Source organism: Streptopelia decaocto (assembly GCF_964273445.1).
Source record: "Streptopelia decaocto genome assembly, chromosome: 3".
Classification (NCBI taxonomy): domain Eukaryota; kingdom Metazoa; phylum Chordata; class Aves; order Columbiformes; family Columbidae; genus Streptopelia; species Streptopelia decaocto.
Window position 1 is genome coordinate 114,240,047 of NC_138656.1, and position 25,283 is coordinate 114,265,329.

The 25,283-nt window shown below is 38.7% G+C and overlaps 1 protein-coding gene across 2 annotated transcripts in view; it reads left to right on the forward strand.

Moving 5' to 3' along the window:
- The window catches only part of PTCHD4 (patched domain containing 4), a gene marked incomplete at both ends in the record, with an annotated part of 87,971 nt that extends 74,823 nt beyond the window's left edge, over window positions 1-13,148 (forward strand). For both annotated transcript variants that reach the window (XM_082048183.1, XM_082048184.1), the window contains one exon: window positions 11,515-13,148. In XM_082048183.1, coding sequence (XP_081904309.1) covers window positions 11,515-13,148 — 1,634 coding nt within the window. The remainder of the gene's footprint in view (window positions 1-11,514) is intronic.
- Between the last annotated feature and the right edge of the window lie 12,135 nt (window positions 13,149-25,283).

Consider the following 25,283-nt stretch of genomic DNA (forward strand, 5'->3'; position numbering starts at 1 on the left):
ATATACCAGGCTTTAAGGATATCAATTGCAATAAATGTCCTGTGTTATATGAGAACACCAAGATCTGCTCAAGGCTAAGTACTCACTGATGGATCCTGGTGATTTTTTAAAATTAGATTTCTTTTTGCTTCAATTTCCCTACCATAAAATTGAGGTAATGCCTATAACAATCTCACAGAGGTCATGATATTCATTAATATATGTAGTACATGTGGGAATTGATGCATGCACTGCTGTATCAACCCACGGCAAAATAATCGATTTGTACTGTGTACAAATAGTGAGGGTAAATAAGACCTAGACCATGCAGTGAATAAGTCAAGTATTTATATCCATTCAAAGACAAGTTTATAAATGATATTAATATAAGACTAAAATTAATAAAGTCAAAAACTTAAATGACAGAATTAAGAGCAGGAAGAGTTGCATAGCTTTAATTCATTCTTCATGTGCATGTGGATTTTAATGAAGTCAGCCCCATGCATACATGGGGATGTAAAAGACTTTTTTGGGCCAAAAGTTTTATCTAGCTCAGCATCCTATTTCTGATAGTGGCCAATGGAAAGTGCTTTAAAAATGAGGATTTCAATAGGTCAAGCATAAACTCACACTTTCCCAAAACGTTTCTCCAGGCTCCAGCTGCTTCTTGGCTTAGTGGCTTCCTCATCCAAATGTGTTGTCTCTGAATTAAATGACCCATTTCCATGCAGTTTTCCCCCATGAATGCATTCAAGTCCTCCTAACCTCTTGAAAGGTCCGTATTAGTGTTATAGGGTTTTGAACCATTTTGATATGTGTCTAACTGAGAGTCATGGAGCAGTAGGCATTGCATCAATATGGTGCAGTTGTAACTTTTCAACAGAGCTGCATAATGAAAAGTAAGGAGTAGGGTTTTATTCCAGTCATTTGGATAAGTAATTTCTCTCTCTTTGGTTCATTTTGTTTTTTACTCTTTGTCTAATGAGAGGAAACTCTTAAGTCCAAGAATGGGCTTTTGTCCATGCAGAGGCATGCTGAGGATTAAAATAACAATTTGGCAGCTCAGCTGAATGAATTCCTGCATGCACAGCATTCCCTGGCGCTATTCTTTGATAAAAGTTATATATGTAACCTACACATTTTAGACCTACAGCCTGGGATCTCCAGGGAAAATTCATAGGGACAAGTTGGACTTTTGCTCCCCTATAATGTTACTGTCCGAGCAGCACAGCTGATGCATCACAATGTAGGGCAGCAGCCACGTCACTGTATCAGCTGCTCGGCAGCTGCATGTGTCTTGCAGCTGAATTGGAGGATGATTCCCTCTCTGACCAGTCCCACCAGTGGGATGGTGGGGCAGGGGCAGCCCTGTGCTTCAGAACACCCAACACCTCCTTCCCCAGCAGCATCTTGGGCTTGGCAAGGGCAGCTGAGCATCTTCCCTCCACAGCCTTGTGCAATGCAGAACCTGGGCTTTTTGGAAAGGGAAAGGGAGATTTAACACCTATTTTTCAAATTGCTGAGTCAGTCCTCTGTATTTTCTTCACTCCCAGCAAACAGAAGTGAAAGGTTAATGTTGCCTCCTGCTCTGCCTTCCCATCCCTTTTCTGAAGTAAACAAATGTCAGCAAATTCTAAGCTAACAGCACTGTTAAAAATATCACTCTGTCAGCAGATGGGTTAATTCCCTTCGGTTTGGAGCTATCTTTTTATTGCAGACAAGGTGTGCTTCTACATCAAGATAAGTAGTTTAGATGGAAACCCCAGTGGCCGAGTGAAGAGCTAGAGTAATTTCGAGATACAAATTATGAGAGGAGAAAGGGATTTGATTGCATTAACTATCAATATAAAAGTTATCCCTGCTTTTCTCAGCTAGAACCTGGTACTAGGGAAGCAATTGAAAATGAGTTACTTCAGCCAAGATGCAGTACTCCTGCTCTATAGTGTATTACCTTCTCCACAAACTGAGTTAACCACAGGACCAGATCTTCAGCCAATGTGAAAAGATAGTGCCTCATCTGGCTTTGGGAACGTATAAGAAATATCTTCTATCAGGCAGCCTAAATCCCTTTCAAAGGGAGATAAAGCCCCACAAAGCTTTGTCCAGGAGACCTTCCAGCTGTTCAAGCAAGGGGAGGTGGGTTGGACAGACAACTGATTTCATTGGAGAAAGCTGCTTGTTGCCTGTTATACTTTGGCATCCTGCACTTTAGAAAATGCAGATGGGAGACAAATGCATCTTGTCACTGCAAAGTAAAAGTTTTCCCCTTACGTAACTGGGTTCTACCACTGAAAATGTTGTACACTTTCCTCATGGGGTTACTCTAGAAACTTGTCCCACTCTCTTTAAACACTCGTGTATTCTCTTCCTTTGCTCAGGCTTACAAATGCACCAGTCATTTTTTTGATGCATATCCTTACACAAACAAAACTTAACTGTTTTGTTGCTTGTCTTTGAAGAATCCATAATTGTACTCTCTATGCCAGAAAGTAGGAAATGACCAAACTCATTGTTTCTATAATGATTCAAGTATAGAATATTTATTCTGGATGTCAGAATCCACACCTGATCAAAGCATTTTCCTTTCTTGAAACTCAATAGTACCTTATTCATCAGATTTTCTTTTGGAAGTTACTGGATTATCAAATCCAGGTGATAAAACAAGTGTGTTCTGATCAGTGTCACAAATCCATCCTATGCTTTTAGCATAAATGAATATATAATATATTCATTAATAGCTTAATCTAAATTCATTCCCTTGTCTTCTATATGTCACTTAAACTCCTATTGATGAATAGCAATTTCGATGTGTTGTCCTTGTTTGCAATGTTCATTAAAAGGCTTAGATGAGAAACAGCAAAAAGCATTTTAATTCACTGCTAAGCACAGCAGAAAACTAAGCAGGATTCCAACTTTATATACAATTTGCAAGCAGTATACGTTAGCTCAAACATAAATCTCACATAATGAGGTGTGTAGCCTGATGAGTAATCACATCCATTGAAATGTTCTCCATGTTCAGCTCTGTTTTAATGCATAGGGTGGGAGGGCTGTTATTTAATATTTCAGTTCCTTCTAACAAAATAAAAGAGATTCTAGGCATGAAAAATTGTAAAGTTTGACCTTAAAAATGAACTGCAGCAAACAAACCTTGAATATGAAGTGGTGTCACTATGGTTCAGTTAGAAACATGTTTGTGTCTGGACTAGCAGGCCTTTGGCTCGTGCTCAACTCTGGGCTTCCACCCAGTGCTGCTTATGATAAAGCTCTGGGAAGGCCTTTTCAATATGAAGGATGCAAAACTGGATAAGATTCAATATCAGAGATGCCAAATTCATGTTAGCCTTAATTATTCTTAATTTAAATCAAGATCAAGGTCCCGTTACACTGGTCTCTGTGCAAACAAGGGTAATAGTGTTTGCTTTGGAGAGTCTGAAAAATGAGAAACAGAAACTGATGAAAGACTGAGGACGTGCTGAAGGGATGTGACGTGTAAGTAAATGATCACCATGAGATTTAGCCCAGTTCCCATAGATGCTTGCTCATGTCTGAGCTTCTTTATGTTGTCTAGGACAACATTTATTTTGAGGTGGCTGGGGAAGGATGGAGTGAGGGTGCTGTCAAGGACTGTGGAGCTGATTAGCTGAAGGAAGCACATGAAAGGAGACCAAAAGAGCAAGGGAACTGTTCCTTTTCATCTGAGTTTCCAACAGATTAGCATTATGTAATTTACAGATGGGTGTTCCTTAGGATTTTGGATCTTTAGGATCCTTAGGATATTGGAAACTGAGGGTGGGTTCCATTAGGACTGGTACACCATTACCTTGTTTTCTTCTTCCAAAGGCATATTTTTCTGTATAGACATCATTCTGCAATTTCAGAAAACAGGATGGGGACAGAAAATATGCTTAATCTCACATAAATTTAGCAGTCTAAAAGTCAGGCTTCTAGGCTAAACCAGTTGTCTCATCCCCCTTTTTACCAGGTAAAAAGAGAGTGGCATTTTCATCGGGAGATTCATGCAAACAGGTAACCTGAGGATAAAGCAGCCAGTATCTCCTGCTGTAGTTACTGCAGGGAGATCAGCTACCACAGCTATGGCTGTAGTTGAGAACTTTGCGATATTTTATGGGAGGAATGTTAGGCTGATGCTGGGCTCTTTTGAAATACCCTTGTACAGCAAACACCAGATAGAATCAAACCTTTGCCTCTCTCCTCATTGCTTTTCAACCTCAAATACTCACTGGGTTGCTGTCTGCCAGGCTCCATTGAAAGGCCCATGAGGAGACTGACTCTTATGTTTCAGTCTCATCAGATATTCCCAGAATTATTTAAAAGGCTTTTAGAGTACTCATGCAAGCAGAAACAAATGCAATCACTTGGAGCATACATGAAGGCAACAGTTATAGTCTGTATGGTTAATAGGAGTATTCCATGATGCACTGTTGTTTTATAATGGGATTCACATTGTATTGGGGACACACCGAAACCTAGGAGCTGAAATACAGTAATGTGTTCATTCCACCAAATTTGCCATAGGCTGGCAGAAATATTTCCAAGTAAACTGAAGTATCTACTAGGCATAACTGACTTCATTTACTATATTTGTGCTAGCTTTAAATGCATTTACTGCGTTTATCAAAAGTGCCAAAATCTAGCAATACCAAAATCCCTTGTGTAGCACTGGAGATTTCCCTGAGGTCCTGGTTGCTAAAGGTACATAGTTCAGGTGGCTGAGTCTTCATTGCACTTGGTAAAACAGTCCAATTATAGAACACAGCTCTGTAAATTAGCCAATTTATTATGATAAGGATCTGTTGCTTTAAAGAGCAATTCTACCCTGAATTATTTTCAAGATAGAAAGGCACAGCAGGGTGTAAACCTCTCTAACATGTCTTCATAAATCTGGTTAGAGAAAAAAATGTGTATGCCATGTCATGTCATCACAGGAGAATATACTTTTAAATTACTTAATTTATCTGTTTAGATGTTATTAATATTACAAAATGTGATGTCTCAAATGAGATAAAGAATCATGTGTTTAGTGAAAACGAAAGAGATTGTGTCAATATACTACTAACGGCCATGGCCTCTGATGCCATGGGACACTGATTAGATAAAGCAAGCCCAAACTTTCCAGGAGATGAACTGGCCTCTCCTGTTCAAAGGAAGAAAAAAAATATCCATGTACCCTGTTTGTCTGTATCCAGGGGAAAAAAAAATGTGATTCCCCCCTCAAGGAGTTATAGGTTGTTTATCTATACAAAATAATGGAAAGATCATTTCCTGTAGACTCACAGCAAAGAATTTTAATGTAAAAATAAACTTACTGCCCACCACTTCTTTTTCAAAGAAAGCTGTCCTGGCATCCTGTATATACATTACAGGAGTACAGGTGTGGCTGTTAATGAAAACTGAATGTAATTCTTGGGTTTCCTAGTGCAGAAATGTTGAGTAAAGTTGTGCTACAGCACTTACTCCTAAGACTTTTTTCTATGATTAAAAACCCTGTGTTTTTTTCCCCTCTGATTGAAAACCCCATTACAGTATCCATTACAGTTTTGATTTGAAATATAGTATAGACAACACGGATATCACCACACTGAGTGTTATGACCTGTAGCAGCAAACCCTCTTTCATATGTCTTGACCCAAAAAATGACAGTGTTCCTTCCAGGCAAGTTTACAAAAGCTGGCAGTTCCCAGCCCCTCCTTCCAGCAGTACCTAGTGGCTACATGCTGAAGTCCCAGTCAATACTGAGTAATAAATGCAGATCAAATTCCTGTCCCAAGATGTTGACAAGTTGTAGCAGAAGGAACAGAAAAATGCTGAATAAACATGCTTTGGTTAAGACAACACAAAAGGCAGACTCATTTTCATGTTTAAGTAACCCTCAATATCTTAAGTTAAAATTAGGTAGGTATTTTTTCTGCAAAGGACAGCAATGATTCCTTTTCCTCATCCCAAGAAGAAAGGAGAAAGAATCGATTGCTGTCCTTTTCATAATAACTTTTTCATGTTGAATGTTATTGAGTCCTCATTGGCATTGTGGTCTATAGCTGAAAAAAAGGCCAACTCATGCATCTTTTCTTTGTGCTTTTCATATTTCACAAACACGCTATTGTTTGCGGCTTCCATTTCCCAGTCAGACCAATTTTTTCTTTTTTCTAATAGCCACAGCAAGGGGGAGTGCAACTAGATGATCTTTAAAGGTCCATTCCAACACAAACCATGATTCTATGATTGTGTGAAAATATCATTCCCCATTTCAAAAGAGTGTTCCAGTGTATTCCTCCATCATATCAGAGGAGGCAAAATTTGTTACCTCCAAATTTTTTTTATTATTGTTAATTCAGCTTTTTTTTTACATGTTGTAACAGAATATTTGAAGTTCCACACATCCTCTAAGCAATCTTCTGTCTCACTTCTCCTTCAGCTGTTATTCCTTATTATGCTTTTTTAAAATTTGATTTCCTCAAAGTGCCTTGTATCCATATTCACTGCATTTCATCTTATTGATTTCTGACGACTTCTCCAAGTTTAAAGTCCTGCTCTGGAGCGGGTTTGACCTCCAGTTTATCTTCACACACAAATTCCTTAAGTGTGCAAATCATTAATGGAAAATATGAAAAAGAACCAGGCCCAAGATGGACTTTTGATGCAATCTCACTGTGAAAATTGATAGAACATTGGAAAAAAACTCTGTATGTGCACAATCAGTTGAAGACATATTTCCTATGTTTTCCTCTAGACAGTATTTCCTCAAATTTTTGTCAGAATACTAAGTGCAATAGTATTAAAAAACTTACTAAGCTCAATATAAAGATATTAAAAGCCTTACTGAGACAGATAGCATATCTGCTCCTCTTTCTTTGCATTAGACTAGTTACTTTTCAAAACAAGGATTTAGGCTGACTTGAGATTTTTTTTTTTTTGATAAATTGATATCAGTTTTTTCTGATCATTTTCCTGTCCTCTTGGTGAAGGTAAATTGGTATGCAATTGCTTATACTATTTTCTTTTGAGATAGGAACTAAGCTGATGGACATTAAGTTCTACAGGTCTTCTTTTTCCTTTTTGAAAATAGATACTTTGTTTGTCCTTTCCGTTCTTCTTGGACCACCTCATCTCTATTCATTCTCTGAGGTTCTAATAGTTAGAATAATAATTCAGAGGTTACTTTGCTTCAGCTTTTAATTGATTCATTTCTCCAGGTTCTTCCAACCTGAGTAAATTTAATGGAATCAAGTGGTCTTTAATCTGTTATTTCACTCTTCACACTTTTATCCCTATCCTTATCAAACTTATTTTAAATATCTGCTCACAATTAAACTTTTGTTTTGAAAATTAAGGGAGAGAAAAAACATTCTAAATTTCAGTCTGCTCTGCAGCCACCCTCATTTGCTCTCCTAACTTCATAAGTAATGGAATAAAAAATTATCTTGTCTTCTTTCTTCTTAAGTAGTCATAGGCCATTGCTTGTCTGACAAATAAAATATTGCTGTACTTCGTTCATGTCATGTTAGTGCCAGAGAAACTTGGCAGTTTTGACCCAGAGCGAAAGACCCTGTGAACCTTCCTAGAACTGCTCAGTGAACTTAACTCCACTGTCAGTGTTGTCAGTGACATTAGTGATGAAGCTGAAGGAACAGAATTTACAGAGTGACTGTGGTGTCTGACTCATCAGAAAGGACAGCAAAATATTGCTTTCTGTCCAATCCTGAAAAAAAATGGATTTGTGTCCTTGGTGGTAAAGGGGAATGGACCTGCTTATGTGGGAAGAACAACAGAGGCAGACTGGAAAATTTGGTATAAGAATAACGATGTAGCAAAACCAGTCAGGGAAAGATTTCTTCCTGTGGCAGCAAGGGAATTACCACATTGTATTCCCCAGTTCCTATATTTGTGAGATAGTGCTGAAGTTTTACATTTCTGTTCATAAAAAAATTAGTGCCAGTTTTCAGACTTAAAGATGTTATAAATATCAATATTTTATTTCCTTAAGATACTACCTGTTCTATTAGAAAAACAGTCTAGACTTTAATTACAGTATTTTAATTTTCAGTATTAACACAATTTAGTATATACACATCAGTATATGCTCTTGGGTAGTCTTTGCATGCATATATGTTTCACAATAAAACCCCTTTCTATCACCTTTATGTACCTACCCTAAGATTAAATGCACTCATATAGTAGTCACTGAGAATGTGATACACTAAAATTTATAGATTAATAACAATAAAACCATAATAAAAACACAGTTGAGAACATACCCTTTAAGGTGGGCGCATAAATGAGACTTTAGAATAAGCAGAGAAAAGTTAATATTACTGTAAACTATTGATAGAATTGGTGGAGCATTGATTCACCTAGGGCTTCTTTGAAAAGTGTCAGTCCATCATAAATTAAGCCATTTCTGCGAAAGGACTGCTTTTGCTAAATTTCCAATTTTTAAATATTACAATGATCCACACTATCTGTTTTAACATTTTCAAAATCTTTTATTTTTCCTTTGATTTTGCCAGTCACTTTTTGTTTTGATTCCTAACAAGAGCCTACCACATTTATTCTCCTCATACTTTTGCACATATAACAGTCTGAAAATAATGGACCCATTTCAGTCACATCTAGAAGAGGGATAGAAATCTCAGATACTACTGCAGTCCTGGAAGCTTTGTGGAAATTGATGCTTAGAAAGGGGAAAAATTCCAGGTTAGTATCTCCTGGAGGAGGTAAAGGGCAGGACTCACCTGTTTTATATATAGTTGGTAACATCCAGATGGTAAATTACCATATAAATCTTGGATAGACAAATAGGGAGCACAGACCCAGCTGTGGACATGTGGTCAAGGAGATGTGACATAAGGGTGAGGGATGCTGAGATTGTTCAGATGGGAAATCCCAGGGACAAAGAACAGGTTTTATTAAAGACTCTGCTTATCGACCAAGGCGTTTACTTTTTGCTTAATTCACCCATAAAGTTATACTGGCTGGGAGTCTGAAACAAATAAAAGCCAGTTCTTCTTTCATTCAGAAAGTAATGAAATTATACTGGGAGAGTGGGGAGGTAGAGAGGAAAATGAGATTTAAGAACAGTATCTCCACTCAGTGAGATCACTCTGTTCTCAGTGGAAAAGTCTTGATGCGGTGGGGAGATGGGAAGAATGACACCAGCAGGGAGAGCAGAAATCCTGCACTCATCGCCTCAGCCTTCCTCATAAGAGAAGAAAACAAAGAGAGGGAGAGAGAGAAAGAAGAGGGGTGCCTAAAGCTGAAAGAGAAGGCACAGGAGTTGCCTTGGAAAGAGGGGTGTTATTGCCATATAAGATACGAAAAAGTTTTAAGTGGCAAAATCAAACATCAAAGGGACCTTTGTCAGAAACGTCTGGAAAAGAACTATCCAAAATCAATCGGTAAATGGAGAGGGAGTGAGCACAGATATCTGAGGCAGATCTTCATACTCTACAGTCCCTAAAAGAGAATGGAACACAGTTCCTATAACATTAAATTAAGCCATGCCAGGAGGTGGGCACTGTAAGTGGTGACCAGCCAGCCTCATCCACACCCTGCAGGGTATTTGCACACTTGCTTTAGGCATAATATAAAATTTCATCCAAGTCACTGGATTCTGCAGCTTTTCTCAGTCCAAGGAGCCAGTTCTTTCTGCCTAATGGTCCAAAATTGACAGCATGCGAGACAGACGTGCCTTGAGAATTTGAACAGACCTACCCTAAACTTACCAGGGAATTCAAGGTCCCTCCTGAGCCAAGATGCTGATTCATAACTGAGCAGCATTTCCACACAGACTCTTTGCTAACTGCAAGACTTCTGTAATACTGTATGTTTATCTTTCACTGGGGACACTGATTTGCAGTAAAACAGGTAACATTCACAGAACTTGACAGTTTATGCTGTAATTTTCCTAGTCTAGAATGGCTGCCAGGAGTCCGCTTTGGGCAACATAAGCAGCTATATGAATCCAAACAATTTAAATCAAAAGACAAACTCAAAAGACATTTTTTTCAGTATTACACACTTCATTATTTGCAAATCTCCTGTTGTCGTATTTCTGGTTTTATGACAAGAAAATTACCTTTGTGCATGTTTTGTTGCATACAATTCTCCTACTGCAGAGCAAAGGCACACAAACAGAAGCACAAGCATCTGCAGTCTGCTTCTACTTCTTTCTCTGCTGAGTAGTGTGTTTCCTTACACTGTGCAGAATTTCGTCAGGGTTTGATTCAAAGTGCGGAAAACCTTCCATTTTCTCATTCAAGTCTAAATCTGTGGTTTTAATTTTTGACCAAAATTTTTATTTCAAATCCAAACCCTTTTGGCTGTGTTTTTAATGTTAGTTTTCATATTTCCCCTCAAACTGAAAATCTCTAATGGCAAATAGAAGATCTATAAACTAAAAAAGAACTATAAAGTCTATTCTAATGTGTGTATAAATATTCTCAACATATAAATTATACAAATATATATAATGAGTAACTTTTACTACTTTTTCCAGTGAGTTTAGTTTCAACTTTATCATTCTGTCCCAAAGTTTAATAGTTGTAGACTTCCCAGACTGTGACTATAATGAGTAAAATGAAAGTAGGTTTGTATTAGACTTTGATTTGTTAAAAAATCATAACCCAAACATGTTTCTCAGGATGGAACACAAAGTAAGAACCTGTCATGGAGCACTGATCACATCTGGCTCTTTTCTAAATGTCCTCTCGTGTAAGTTCAAAGAATTCCTTCCTAAAAGGAGATCTGGATAGGACAGAGAAAAAGACAGGGAGACATAATAATGAAAAAAACCCATAACTTTTCTAGAAAATTGATGTGGACCGGTGATTTAGCCAGTACTGTACTCTCTTTCATTATCACCAGCATGTCAGTGTGGAAATTTGTGCACTGCCACTGAGAAGTTCCAATTTCATTCAGTAGGTAGACAACCATCATAGAAATTATACTGGCTGTTTGTACTTAATGGGAGTATATTTTTTTCCTTTGTCCAGCATGAAGAACCAAGGTGCCCATTTCTTGGTCGCACCTCCTCATTTCTCAAATAATGACTTTAATTTATACTCTCTGGAAGAAAATGTTTTTAGTTGCATTAGTGTTTCACACAAAATACCTTAAGCATTGAAAGGTGTAGTGGATGCCACAAGGAATTTCAAGAATGAACCGCAGACTTGAACTAAACTTACTGTTCTCCTTTGTCTTATATAGGCTGTCCATTTGGGAACTAATTCAACGTCCATTACAATCAATGAGTGTAAGTTAGTAGGTGTTTTACCATTTCATTACTGAGCATGGAGAGTCTCAGAATATTGTGCTGTTAATTTAAGCATCTGCATATAAATTCAGGTATCTAGCTTTAGACAGGCAGTTCACAATTTTGCGTTTGTTTAACTAGTGACAAGATTATAACTAAACTTAGCTGCCAAAATGTTTTGCCTGCTACAGGAAGAAAAACCTGGAGGATGATGGGACCCACTTTATATATGGACATGTATATAATTTGTTTTCTCATTTCAGGTCATGGAACCAAAGGAGTGTTTGAACTTCTTTCAGGATGGCGTCGAACGAGAGAGAATCTGCCATTCAAAGACAGAGTAGCAGATGCCTACTCAGATGTCATGGTCTCCTATACAATGACAAGCTCCTTGTATTTCATAGCCTTCGGTATGGGGGCAAGCCCTTTCACTAACATTGAAGCTGTAAAAGTTTTTTGCCAGAACATGTGTGTCTCCATCCTTTTGAATTACTTCTATATCTTCTCCTTCTTTGGCTCCTGCCTGGTCTTTGCTGGCCAGTTGGAGCAGAACCGTTATCACAGCATCTTCTGCTGTAAAATCCCTTCAGCAGAATACCTGGACCGGAAACCTGTGTGGTTCCAGACCATGATGAATGATGGCCATCGGCATACTTCTCATCATGAGACCAACCCATACCAGCATCACTTTATCCAGCATTTCCTCCGAGAGCATTACAATGAGTGGATTACCAACATCTACGTCAAGCCGTTTGTGGTGATACTGTATCTCATCTATGCCTCTTTCTCCTTTATGGGGTGCTTACAGATTAATGATGGAGCCAACATTATCAACCTCCTTGCCAGTGAATCTCCAAGCGTCTCCTATGCCCTCATACAGCAAAAGTATTTCAGTAACTACAGCCCAGTGATAGGTTTCTACATTTATGAACCTCTGGAGTACTGGAATGGCACTGTGCAAGAAGACCTAAAAACACTAAGCCAGGGGTTCAACACAGTGTCCTGGATTGAACAGTATTACCAGTATCTTCGAGTTGTTAACATCAGTGCAACCAACAAAAGTGATTTTATCAGCATCCTCCAGAGCTCCTTTTTAAAAAAGCCAGAATTCCAGCACTTCAAAAATGACATTATTTTCTCCAAAGCTGGAGATGAGAACAACATAATTGCTTCTCGTTTGTACCTGGTGGCCAGGACTAGTGAAAACACACAGAGAGAGGCAGTAGAATTGTTGGAGAAGCTGAGGCCACTCTCTCTTATCCAGAGCATCAAGTTCATTGTGTTCAATCCTACCTTTGTTTTCATGGACCACTATGGTTTATCAGTAACTATGCCTGTCTTGATTTCTGGTTTCGGCATCCTCCTGGTGTTAATACTGACCTTTTTCCTGGTTATCCATCCTCTGGGAAATTTCTGGTTAATTCTCAGTGTCACCTCGATAGAGCTGGGTGTCCTTGGCTTGATGACCTTATGGAATGTAGACATGGATTGCATTTCTATACTGTGCCTTATCTACACTTTGAATTTTGCCATAGATCACTGTGCACCCCTGCTTTATACATTTGTACTAGCTACTGAGCACACCCGAACTCAGTGTATAAAGAACTCCCTTGAAGAGCATGGGACAGCCATTTTGCAGAACGTTTCCTCTTTTCTTATTGGGTTGGTCCCCCTTCTCTTTGTGCCTTCAAACTTGACCTTCACACTGTTCAAATGCTTGCTGCTTGCCGGCAGTTGCACACTTCTGCACTGTTTTGTTATTTTGCCTGTCTTTCTAACCTTTTTCCCACCTTCCAAAAAGCACCACAAGAAAAAGAAACGGGCCAAAAGGAAGGAACGAGAAGAGATCGAATGCATAGAGATTCAGGAGAATCCTGATCACGTTACAGCAGTCTGAAAGGCTTAGAAATAATAATAGTTTATTCTCTTTTTAAAAAAGTGTTGCACAGAGATGCAGGGAAACTAGAGCAAAGATCTCAGCTGCTTGTGCTGGCCAGGTCTGACAAGGCAAAGGAAGATCAAGAAGGGGTATTCATGACACATCAAGGTGCAAACTTTTTTTTAACAGAAATAATGAAAGTAAAAATAATCTCAATTGTTTCCTTTGAATCCTCATTCTCCACCAGGGAAGAGTCTGTTGACCATTAAGTGCTCCTGAATCTCAGCCTGTAGCTCTAATGGTAATTGTTTGATCTGTTGTATGTAGGACTGAAGCGAAGGTGAAAAAAAGAGTAAACAGTAGGGAAAAGGGCAGATTTGTTTGATAAAATTGTCCGCAGAAAAGAAAAAAAAAAAAAATTCAAATGAGAAAAGGGAACAAGACCAAGAGACGAAAAAATGCCATGATATATTTTCCTTATTTTTTTTGAGCAAGTTGGTTAAGATAAAACCTATGCACTTGGGAAGTAAATGTTTAAAACAAACTAAGCCAAAGTACTTCCCAATTCTAGTATGCCATGTGTAACTGTAACACCACAGTTAGAGTGTTATTGTGAGTATGGATGGCAAAGCTATACTGCTAAGGGATAGAGGTACTGTTTATATAAGAGAAGAAATAAGCATAACCATTTGGAAATGTAATGTTTTGTTTCTTTAAATGTGACACCTGACCTTTATGCCAAGAGGTCACAGCTGGTACTCAATACCATACACATGTTTGGATATTTCTGAATTACAAAATTCCCCTTGAACTAACAGATCTCACAAAACTAACCCAGACCATTACCACTGCAGCAATATTTGCAGTTCCTGCAGTGTAACACTTTCGAATTCTAATTTCTCAGTGTTGACATTAAATACTGAATATTAATCAAACCGATGCTTTAAACATAATGATGGATTGCATATCATAGGCATAATGTGATCATGGAGCTGCTGAATGAGCTCTGGAGCACCCGCACTGTATTATCATTATATTGAGTCCAGTGGACAAAGGGATATGTTTGCTGGTCCCTGCAATATGCTGCAGAAAGTGGGATTTTCCCCTTCTTTAAGCAAAATGTCAGTCAAATATTTGCCACACACAGAAAAAAATATCTTGTTAATGTTTGCAGGGGGCTGAATCAACCCCTGGTTCTAAAAAGACATATCAGTCCCCTGTGGGAAGGGGAGGGAAAGGTGAAATGTCTTTATTATGATTATACTTGAGTGTTGATCGTCTGCAACATAAAGCTTTGTTATGGCAGTTGAAATTTCACAGAAGAGTGCAGTAAATCCACAGTTACTATGTGACACTAGAAATTGTACTGTAAAGAACTATGAATGACTTTCTCTGCTTTGTAAACTATACAGCTTAGTAGCCCAAGAGGAGGGATGAAAACAGATCTAGCCATTTCAGTTTGCTCTTGGCCTAGTTCTGCGCTGGAGCTTGCCATGCCCATCTCCCCTTCAGTATGTTAAAAGGGCTTGCTTTCTAAACTCTGGAATATGGTATATCATCACCTACATGAGCAATGTCTTCCTGAATATATAGTACCCATGAGGACACTATGTAAAGATGTCACTACATGGAGTGTTTATGTCTACTTTGTATTACTTGTGGGTACCTTTATAAGATGTCTGAAAGCTGTTTGCCTTCCAAAATGTGTATACATGTCTATTTGTGGCTGTTTATCTCAGTCTCAATGTGCAGAGTCTGCTGATGAGGGTGTGTACATACGTTTTACTAAAAAGCTCTCTGCAAGAAGTTGATTCTCTGTTATGTGACACGTCTCACCTCCTCCTACTGTTTCATGGTTAGGGAGAGTCAGAGAAAATTCACCTGCAGCACAAAAAGCCATTTGAACGCCAGTTCTAATGTTCATTAGCTGCTTCTGTTTCCAAGGAATGCAGTGCCGCATATTCTCTGTACTTTCTGTACTTTGCCATTATCATTTGCCAAAAATGACCTCTGTGTTTTAGGAGTGGTCAAAGCTCTTGATTATTTGAGGGACCTTTTGCAAGCAACAGGTTTTAGAGAAAGACAAACTTTCTAGATAGATAAAGCTTCCAAAGTTTGAATCCAGATCTAAATTTCAGGTGTAGCTAGATCAAGGTTATTGGTTGGTTCCAAGATATTCAAGGACGAGCTGCAAAACTGAAATCTAAATAGTTTAGTAAGATTTGGATGTTTTAATGTCGGGTTATGGCTCAGATGCATGTCTCTAGTTGGGAAGTATTTACTGACCTTGATTTGCATCTTGAAGACATTGTGCAATATCCATCCTTTTTAGAACAGTTGTTTATAAATACTAAGCTTTCCATACCTCTTCTTACAGAATCACAGAATCACAGAATCGACTGGGTTGGAAAAGACCTCAGAGATCATAGAGTCCAACCCTTGGTCCAACTCTAGTCCATTTATTAGATCATGGCACTAAGTGCCATGTCCAATCTGAGTTTAAAAACCTCCAGGGACGGCGAGTCCAGCACCTCCCTGGGCAGGCCATTCCAACGCCTGACCACTCTCTCTCTAAAGAATTTCTTTCTAATATCCAGCCTAAATTTCCCCTGGCAGAGTTTAAGCCCATGCCCCGTTGTCCTATTGCTGACTGCCTGGGAGAAGAGCCCAATCCCCACCTGGCTATAACTTCCCTTCAGGTAGTTCTAGAGAGTGATGAGGTCACCTCTAAGCCTCCTCTTCTCCAGACTAAACAAGCCCAGCTCCCTCAGCCTCTCCCCATAGGTCTTATGTTCAAGTCCCTTCACCAGTCGTGTTGCTCTTCTCTGGACCCGCTCCAGCATTTCAATGTCTTTCCTGAACTGAGGGGCCCAGAACTGAACACAATACTCCAGGTGTGGCCTCACAAATGCAGAGTACAGGGGAAGGATCACTTCCCTTGTCCTGCTGACCACGTTATTTTTGATACATTTCCTCCACAGTCTATACAAAACCGGGTTTGTTGCAGCACAACTGTGACCCTTGGGTATCATTTCTGGAGGTGCCCATTTTCACATCCGCTCCATGCATCACAGGAGAAGTTGCTGGTCTTTTCTTGTACTGCCCAAATCTATACCAGGGATCTTTGTCACACATTATATTGAGGAAAGTAGCTTTTTCCAAAGCCATCAAAACCAGGATTCATCTCATCTAACTTTGGACATTGACAAAGTAGATATTTATGTCTGAGCTCCCTTTATGGCCATAGGAGAGGGGTAGACACTTCTCACACATTTTACAGCTGTGCATAAGGAGTAAATGAATCACACCTTAAAAAATGCATATTCCTGTCCATTGGTGATAAAGGAATCTCAATGTGCTTAGTTCAGACACAGACATCAGCTACGCAGACTCATCCAGATTTGGTGAGATTAACCCCACTTAAAATGACCAAATATCAAGTGAAAGAGGAAGGAAGAAACTTGCCTCCCAACATCTATTTTAGGGATAATTCCCAGGAGCAACTCATCTCAAATTTTATGTTTGGTTATGAGGCTTTTATGCAGAACAGATTGTTTAAAAATTGCCACTGGAATTCTCATAGCAGAAAATGGTGAACTAAGAAATCAGAAGATATTAATGTTGTGGGTGGACTCACACAAATGAACTAGAGTATGACAAGATGTCTCTTGATATCATGCACGCACAGTAGCACTTGTATATACCAGACACAAGATACATAGATTACGCTCTGGGAATAGAAGTTTTTTATTTCTATGTCAATATGGGAGTGGAGCAGAAAACAAACCAGACCTTTCATGGATGTCATTTGATTACTTTATTTATCAACCTTTTTCCAGATCTACCAGGGAAAACCATTGCAGCCATTAGTCCTGCATCAGTCTCTGTGAACCAAGGAAAACTTTCATCTCAAGCTGAAAAAAAATAAATTATTTTCTTCTATAATTTGGTTCACACTGAACTCCTTTGGGGGCTGGGAGTCTAGAATTTTTAATTCCTTCTCCTTCTTTTGCTCTTTTTGGGTTTCAGTCCATTTCTATAAATTCTACCCTTTTTTGCAGCACCTGTTCAGCTCAACTGGCGCTACATAGGTACCTATCAAGGAAGGTCACAGCTCACACACAGCGATTTGGCACTCTGATACGTGCTGCGTATTGGATCTTCATTATACTTTTTTTTACAGTTATCATAAGTCCCTTGGGATATTGTGTATATTCCTTTAACGTCTGGTTTTATATATGTTCTACATAAGCTGCCAAGAACCCTATGAGCATTTTCCTACTTGCTTTGGTTTCATTCCCTCAAAGTATATTGGAATGAATTCACTGTTGAGATAACTCTGTTGAAGTCAACAGATTTATTGCCATGACATATCTGGCTTTGCATGCTTTCTTTCTGGTGAGAAGTGAAATCATGACAAATGAACCTCTTATGTTATTGATATGCTTGTTGAACAATATATCTGTCTATACTCTATAGCCATTGTTGCATGCTGCATTCTGAAGTCTGCAGTGAAGATATATTTTCTTTCTGTAATTTTTTTTCTTTACATTTTTCCATACAGGTTCTTTTAACCTTAATTAATCTATTCCTCTGCCTTTTATTTTTTAATTAGAATTAAGTCTTCACCTCTGCAGATCAGTACCTGATGTTTCATAAACTTATTGCTTAACAAAGCAACAAACTTTATGGCCAAGATAAGTATGGATGCATGGTACCTTGCATGAATAGTTTAAAGAGATTATCTTCAGGGTTATCATTCTCAACCTTTAACTTCAAACAATTTCTATTTAGGGTGTAACATGTCACATGCTGATATCAATATTTGAACTCACTTGAACAACAATAGTTTTGAAATTTTCTCCAGTGAGCAGGAAAAGAACAAGAGGGATAAAGAAGAAATATGAAGTAAAATAGTTGTGTAATCAGTGTTCTTTTTTCCCAAAAGGCTCTCACTGCTCTACTCTTAATTAAGTCATTCTGAGTAGCGACTCTAGCATAATTAAGATTTATTTCAATGGAGTTATTCCATATATCACTATGACAAGAGCTTGGCTTATTGTCTTTATGCAAGTACCATGCTAAGCCTCTTTGATTAATTTTTCTGTAATTATAAACTTTAATAAGTTGTTTTTCACTGCAACACTAGGTTTTTGAGTACCTCAAGCTCTCATTTGATGTCCTAGGAAATACTGAAAGGAAGTTATGCAGTTAGTGAGAAACAGACGTTGTACTGTTGGCAAAAAGGGATACTTCACAAAGAGGCAGCGTATCCTCCAGCAAGGCTCTAAATTAAAAAACAAAATGATGTTATGGCTGTCTCAGAAGATGCAGGTAAAGTGGAAACCAGTTGAAAACTGTTGTGTGGAGGGTAGTGTAATCACATTATAGACAGTCAAAACTTTGATTCTTCTTCCATACCATCTTACACAAGCAAGAAGGCATTTGGACAGGGAAGGAAACTGAATATGGAGAGAGGCTCATCACAAAAGGCTGCTTCTCCCTGTAGCCTTGCATAAAGCAATGCCACAGACCAAGTGAGAGCAGATTCCCCCACCTCAGTATGGGCCACTCTGTGACCTGCTTCCCATGTGCAGCGAGGAAAGGATTCCATCTTGGATTTCACACGCCCTTGGGGAAGAGATTCAGAGCTGCTTCCTTACCTGAGGAAGCCGTGAACAAGAAATGGAAGGTGCACACCAGGCTGCAAGCACAGACGGTGCATAATCCCGTAGTTTGCTCTCTTCTTTCTTACTAGTAGCAGCGTCACAATCTCCTGGAGATGCACAGAGGTACCTACCACTTAGTGCCAGCATTCATAATTTCCCAAGGAGTAATCTGAAATTGGTGAACACAGCAGCACACGTGCACACACCTCTGACCAAGATTTCAGGGGGTTTTTCAGAGGTGTTCTTTGAGAGAACATTTCTCACTACAGAGCCCCACATATCAACTCACCCACCCGAAACTGGAGAATTGCAGCTGCTGCTTCTGACACATCTATCAGGTAAAAGAAAGTTTTCCAGAAGTTCTTGCTTTTAATCCTCAAGGCTTTCTTTTCTCCAAGTTTTCTGTCTCCTCCGTGGCTTAAAAGCGAAGGACCCAAGGTGAAACTTAGAGGTTCATCCTAGCCACAGTGGTGTGAAAAGTCAATGTTTAACCACAGGGTTGATGTGGGTTGACCTAAAATGTGTCCACAACACTCTATACCATTTTCTTCCTGCTTCTTCACTAAAGAAAATTAAGTTTTTCTCTCCCACTCCCTGAGGCTATCTTTCCTTTGCAGCTCAACTTATTTTGTACTTTAATCTTCTGTGTGTGCTTTCAACCTCTTCAAAATTTTCCTATTTATTTTTGAAAACTCTAAGAGCATAACTCTGTTGAAATAAATGGAAGATGTTTGGATGCATCAAAGTGCAGACTCTGGTACAGAACTAGCTAATTTATAACAGCACTCAAATAGCTAAAACCTTCTTTCAGACAGGAAAGTGTCTGTAAGAAAACTCTGAAAATAATTAAGCCTACATTTTCATTTTTCTTTACTTTTTCTCTCATAAACTTCTGCTCTTTCTAGGTCTTTTTGCTATAGCCATTTCTTATTTTCAGCACACTTTTGTAACAGAAATGCCTACTTTTTCACTTCTTTTCTTTCTCAGAAACAAAAATGAATAGCTATTTCTTCATGCCCTCGAAAAGAAAATATTGCCCCTGCTTGGAACATTTTGTGCCAAGTTTCTGTTCAGAACACATTTTCCAGGCTGAATTATACAAGCCTCTGGAAACAACTATTCTGCTGAAAATGCTGATACAGCCTTAACTAGAGAAAAATTAATTTCACCTCAACAGTGTCCTATTAATGCTTAACTTCAACCCCTCTGCATCAGCCTCCTAGGTACTCCAGGCAGTATTTCTAACACAGACTGGTAACGGTCTCCCCATTACTTGCAATGCGACCATTTTGGCAATATCATCTGTATAGTCTTCCTGAGCACACACCAGAGTCTACCCTGCTTATGTAATAAAATCATGAAAAAATTAACACAGCTTCTGCTGGAAAAGGAATATATCCCAGGGTAAGGCAGTGTAGTAGCCCTCTGCTGCAAGACAGCTTCTCACTTTCCCAGCTGTGTTTTGAATGTTGTACCGAGTTCTTCCGTAAAGTACAAAAAGCATCTCTTTCATTCCAATAAGCCACTTGAGAATAAGATATGAATGATTTCAGATTCAGTCATGGATATATTTATTTTTTTACATGGGAGTTTGAGTAGGAATGTCAATTGAATAGACAGTAAAAGTCTACATGAATAGAGAAATCTTGGTCCAAAACATCTTCATTTCTATTTCTCTTGTAATTCTGGCATGATACTTCTTTGATCTTATTTCCTTTCATCAATAAGAACTGAACTTTTTTCACACTTATCACACCGAAGATAATTCTGAGCCACAAAAGCATCCTGTCTGCCAGAAGCAGACTTTCCCTTGTAGGAAATCCCATTTGTTCGAACTCCATGTCAAAGGAGATTTTGTGACCTCTGGCACAGCAGAAGTGTTAGTACATACCTATGCAGACAAAGACCCTCATTCCCAACGTGTAGGCCCAAATATTAAATATGTAGGATTTGTGGGATGTGTGATTTTGCCTCTACAGAAAAATAAGAGGTAGTTGCAAAATTCAGTTCTCCAGCCAGATTGATTTTCAGCCATGATGTCGAAAAGCAAAGACTGTCAACCTAGCTGCAGTCATTGTGCTTGTGTGAGAACTTCAGAGTGGGTTCATCTAGCTGTGAAAGCCTAAATCGTGAAAGTATGTAGCCCTGAACAAGAATTTGTTCTCTTCTCACTACCTCAGAGAGCCACGTGTGTAAAAATAAAGTGCTACTGATCAGCACCATGAAAGCTGTGTCCTGGGCATGATAAAGCCAGTGGAACATAGAACTTAGGGTGCAACCTCTTAAGATGAAGGCAGTTACTTTAGAGGTGATTCCAGGTTTTATAGTGACACAGGTATCGGAATTTAATCTTCAAAACTATTAAATATCTAAGGAAGACCCTTGCACAGCTTTGGTCCAGAAAACCAGGTCTCTCCCCAGCAATTCCTGGACACAGTCCAGGTGCTGGCATGGCACAGGGGGCATTCCCAGCAAACAGCTTGTCTACAGTTACCTGTTTTTTAAACTACAGGAATGTTTAATAGTACAGATATTGACAGACCATGCCAGCCTCTTTCAGGGACACAGAGCAACCCTTGACATTGCTTTATTTACTAGCGGAGTTATAACTTCAGACACCAGTGCAGCCTATATTCATACTCTGTTTTATTTCTGAAGATCATCTGCCAAAACACTCCGGTAAATGATTTAGTTTAATCAAATTCTTAAGTTTCATGGCTTGAGACATCTTTAAATTTAAATGTATGTTAGAGGATTGAGCTGAACAAGAATAAACTTATCTCTGTGCTTCAAGTTAAATATCAGCTTTGCAGAAAAAGAGGCCTTAAAAGTCCTTTTTTACCCATAACATACTAAATACTACAATTATAGTAGCAATTTCACAATATGTACAAAGCTTGTGCCAAGTCCATATATTTTTCAGGGTTTCAATTTCCCTGATGTGAGACATCTCAGGGACATTTTAGTGATTTGTTACAGTCATACAACACTCAGGCAAGAACAAAGCCTTGCTGAGCATTTTCCTTGAAAAATAACAAGAAGATATTTGACTCAGAATGAGAATACAGTATTTTATGATGTTAAAGCTCATTTTTAAAAGAAAAATTGGAACTTTTCATTTAATGTAATTCATTATTTCTATCAAGTGATACTCTGGAGAAGGGCTGGATATGCCTCTGTTACGGATAAAAGAGGAATTGTTTGATGAAGTTAAATTCAGCTTCACCAAGAAAAAAAAAAAAAGAAAAAAAGAAAAAAGAAAAGCTGGCTTTGTGTCTAGTGTAAAACTTGCCTTGGCATCGTCTGCTGCTTTTTAATTAAAGTAAATGTGAATGGTGACATGAATGGGGCAGAATTGGAGAATAATGATATATGTATCCTTGGGCTGCATTTGGTGAGGAACACTTATGTACACCAGGAAAAGAAATCAAGTCACCACTCCAGCAGAAACAGGTGTAATTGCCAAGCGATAAACATTGTGAATAATCCCATTGGCTTCAGTGAAGTCATCAGGATGTATATATAAATATATGCCCATAAGTCTTTGCCAGTTTGAGGATTGGGATAAGCAGATATTCTAATCTGAGAAGGAGACAGAGGGTCTTAAATCAGACATTTCCTCAACATCCTTAAAAAGGTTCAGTGTAACTGACCTCTTTTCCTTAAAACAATTTTTTTTTTTTTTTTTTAATACTGTGCCCTGAAACATAGTCTCAATAGAAACACAGGCTCTATGAGCATTTAAGACTCTAATGACAAACAATGTCTTTTCATTAAATAAGTCTTCCCACGTGACGTCTGTAGCCAATACTTTGCAGAAGCACACAACCAGATAGAAAGTGACCTGTAAAAATCGCATATCAAAGACATCCCCTCCTGCCTACTGTAGTCAAAGGAGATAAATAGGTACTGCAATTCCTCTAGCTGAGACAGACACTTTAAGATGAGGGCCCTTGCATGCATGATGTTAAATGCATGATGGCAGCTACCAGATCTGGTGAACAGCCCAGGATAACGAGTTCATATGCTTGAGAGCACACTTCTAAAGTGGGGTCAGACTAATCCCTCTGAGGCATCTCAGCTCACTGAAACAAAAATGTTGATAAATAATTTTCAGGTGATGGGCAGTAATCACTTTGACTTTTCACTTTATTCTTTAGGGGCTTAAGGTGGGTTGTTAGGGCTCCAGGGTGGCAGCTGGGTGATTGGAGCATTACAAACAACACATTGTGAGCAGCCAAGAGTCACTACAAAAAGGACTGAATTAAGCAAGTACTGTAGGGAAGATGAAGGTCCTCTTTTCCAACTGTTATTTATGTCTATTTGCACCCTAATTTAACATATTGTTTGTTCTTTCTTTTTAGCCCATAATGGTCAACTTTTCTATCTCCTTTTAAGTTGCAGAATTTGCTTAACTTTTCTTTGTATGAATTTAGCATTAGGTGTTTAATTACTGGAATTTCTCAGGTGTAGGCAACTTTACTATGCTATGAATAAACTCCATAAGTCAACATTGGTTATCCTCCCTCACAAAGCTCTCTTGTTGCTGAAAACTGTTAATATTTTTCAAGGTTATACCATGACCATATTTGTATAAGAGCCTTTTACTGAGCTTGAAATTCTATACCAAATCCTTATGTCTTTGAAAGACTGAAATCTTCAATAAAATATATTACTCTTAAATATTAGAATTTTCCCTTTCTTTAACAAAAAGATACTCAGTATTAATGCATATTACATGACCATTTTGTCACGTGCTTGTTCCCTTGCATTTAGTTTTAGAGGTAAAAAACAGAGTTTCTTTTAAGAGAAGATGTGGTGCTAAAACCTCAGGTAACACCATGAGTTGGCACCTCCTTCCTCACAAGTGGTTCAGGGAATCTCAGGGCTTGGGAAGAAAAGGTCAGAGCAATTGGCAACCCTGAGCTGGCATATTGTCCCTCACAGGCTATCGTCAGACAGTTTACAGCTGCCATGAAGCTATGCTAAATGCAACCAAATGTTTAAATTTCCCAGACAGAGCTGACTAGACAATGGCCTCTATAGGACATAACCTATTTCCTTTCTTCACCAACTGTTCATGTCAATAGCTCATTTCTCACCAAATTCTCTTGCGCTTTCACATCCAGCCTTGTCTCCTCTTCTCCACAAGCCTGGTAGGTCTCAGCTCCTCTTCCCTCTCTAGCAGAGTTGGGGGTTCAAGCATTTTCAATGGAAAGGCACAGATTTTCTCTGGGGTATGGTTTTCTCAGTTTTTCTCTAACCATTTCTGGGAAGCCTGAGGCAACGTGCCCATGTCACACTCAGCGCTGCCCCATGACTATGAGGTCTGACTCCATCTCTGTGCTATCACACCTGTCTTGGTCTCGATAATGAAGGTAGTAGCATAAGCATCTCTCAGATCCTTGAGTAGATTGTGAGCTTAGAGGGACGCATCAAATAATGTACTCCATATGCAGAAATCCCTCTACATCCATCCAGTGCAAATGGTAACCTTTGGGATTTTCCTTGAAGTATCTGACTGTATCCTGAAGTCCTGGTCCTCAGTACCCTGTCTAGCGGAACCCTACTGGATTAAGACTCTGTCCTTATCCTTGGACCTGGTTTCCTTTCAAATGGAAAGGAGGCTATGGTACAGGATCAGAGAACACAACCTTGTTAGTCATATTGGAGAGGGTGCCTGATCTAGGATGTAGGCCTGTCCCTTTTTGTCCAGCTGTTTTCCACAGATACACTTATTTTCTGTTTCTAAATCAATCACCATTTCCCCAGGTGAGTTCCAAAAAAAAAGGTACTACTAGAAAACTGTCTCTGCTAGGTGTTGCTGAGGAAAGGCTCCTTGGTCAAAGGAAAGTGGTTAGTTGTCGTCTCATATGGTGAACTGGTAACTGTGTTTCTGAGATGCAAATCACCTCCACTGTCAAAAATGGGTAATACTGAGTGCAAAAACATGTGCTAGTAGAATAACACTGAGGTTGTTCAGTCAAATTGCAAGAAGTCATGAAATTACTTCAGTTGAAATATTATTTATCATTAAAATTGTATATCTCTGGTTGAAAATCAGTAGTCATACTACAGCAATTGACCAAGTTTCTCCCTAGATATTCAGGACTACCAAATACTATACCCTACAAGATACATACTCAGCTGTAGCAACATATCTCTGCTGATCCCACGTCAAAAGCCCTCTTGTAAATCCATTGCACAAGCTCCTCTGGAAACTAAGTTCATTAGCTTATCAGAATGATTCCTGCGTATACAGCTAAGAATCTCAGTTGATACAAGTTTGTCTGAATCATACAGCTGCAAAGGAAGTGCACTTCCCTACCTAATGAGAACTTTGTCCTAAAGTTTGTATCTGACTTAAATATGTCATTATCAGAATGTTTAATCAATCAATTCACTAACATTGCCGCAAGACTTTCATTTTCTTCCATTTGCAGTTTTTAGTTTATTTAATTGCTTTGGTGTAAAGGACACATTT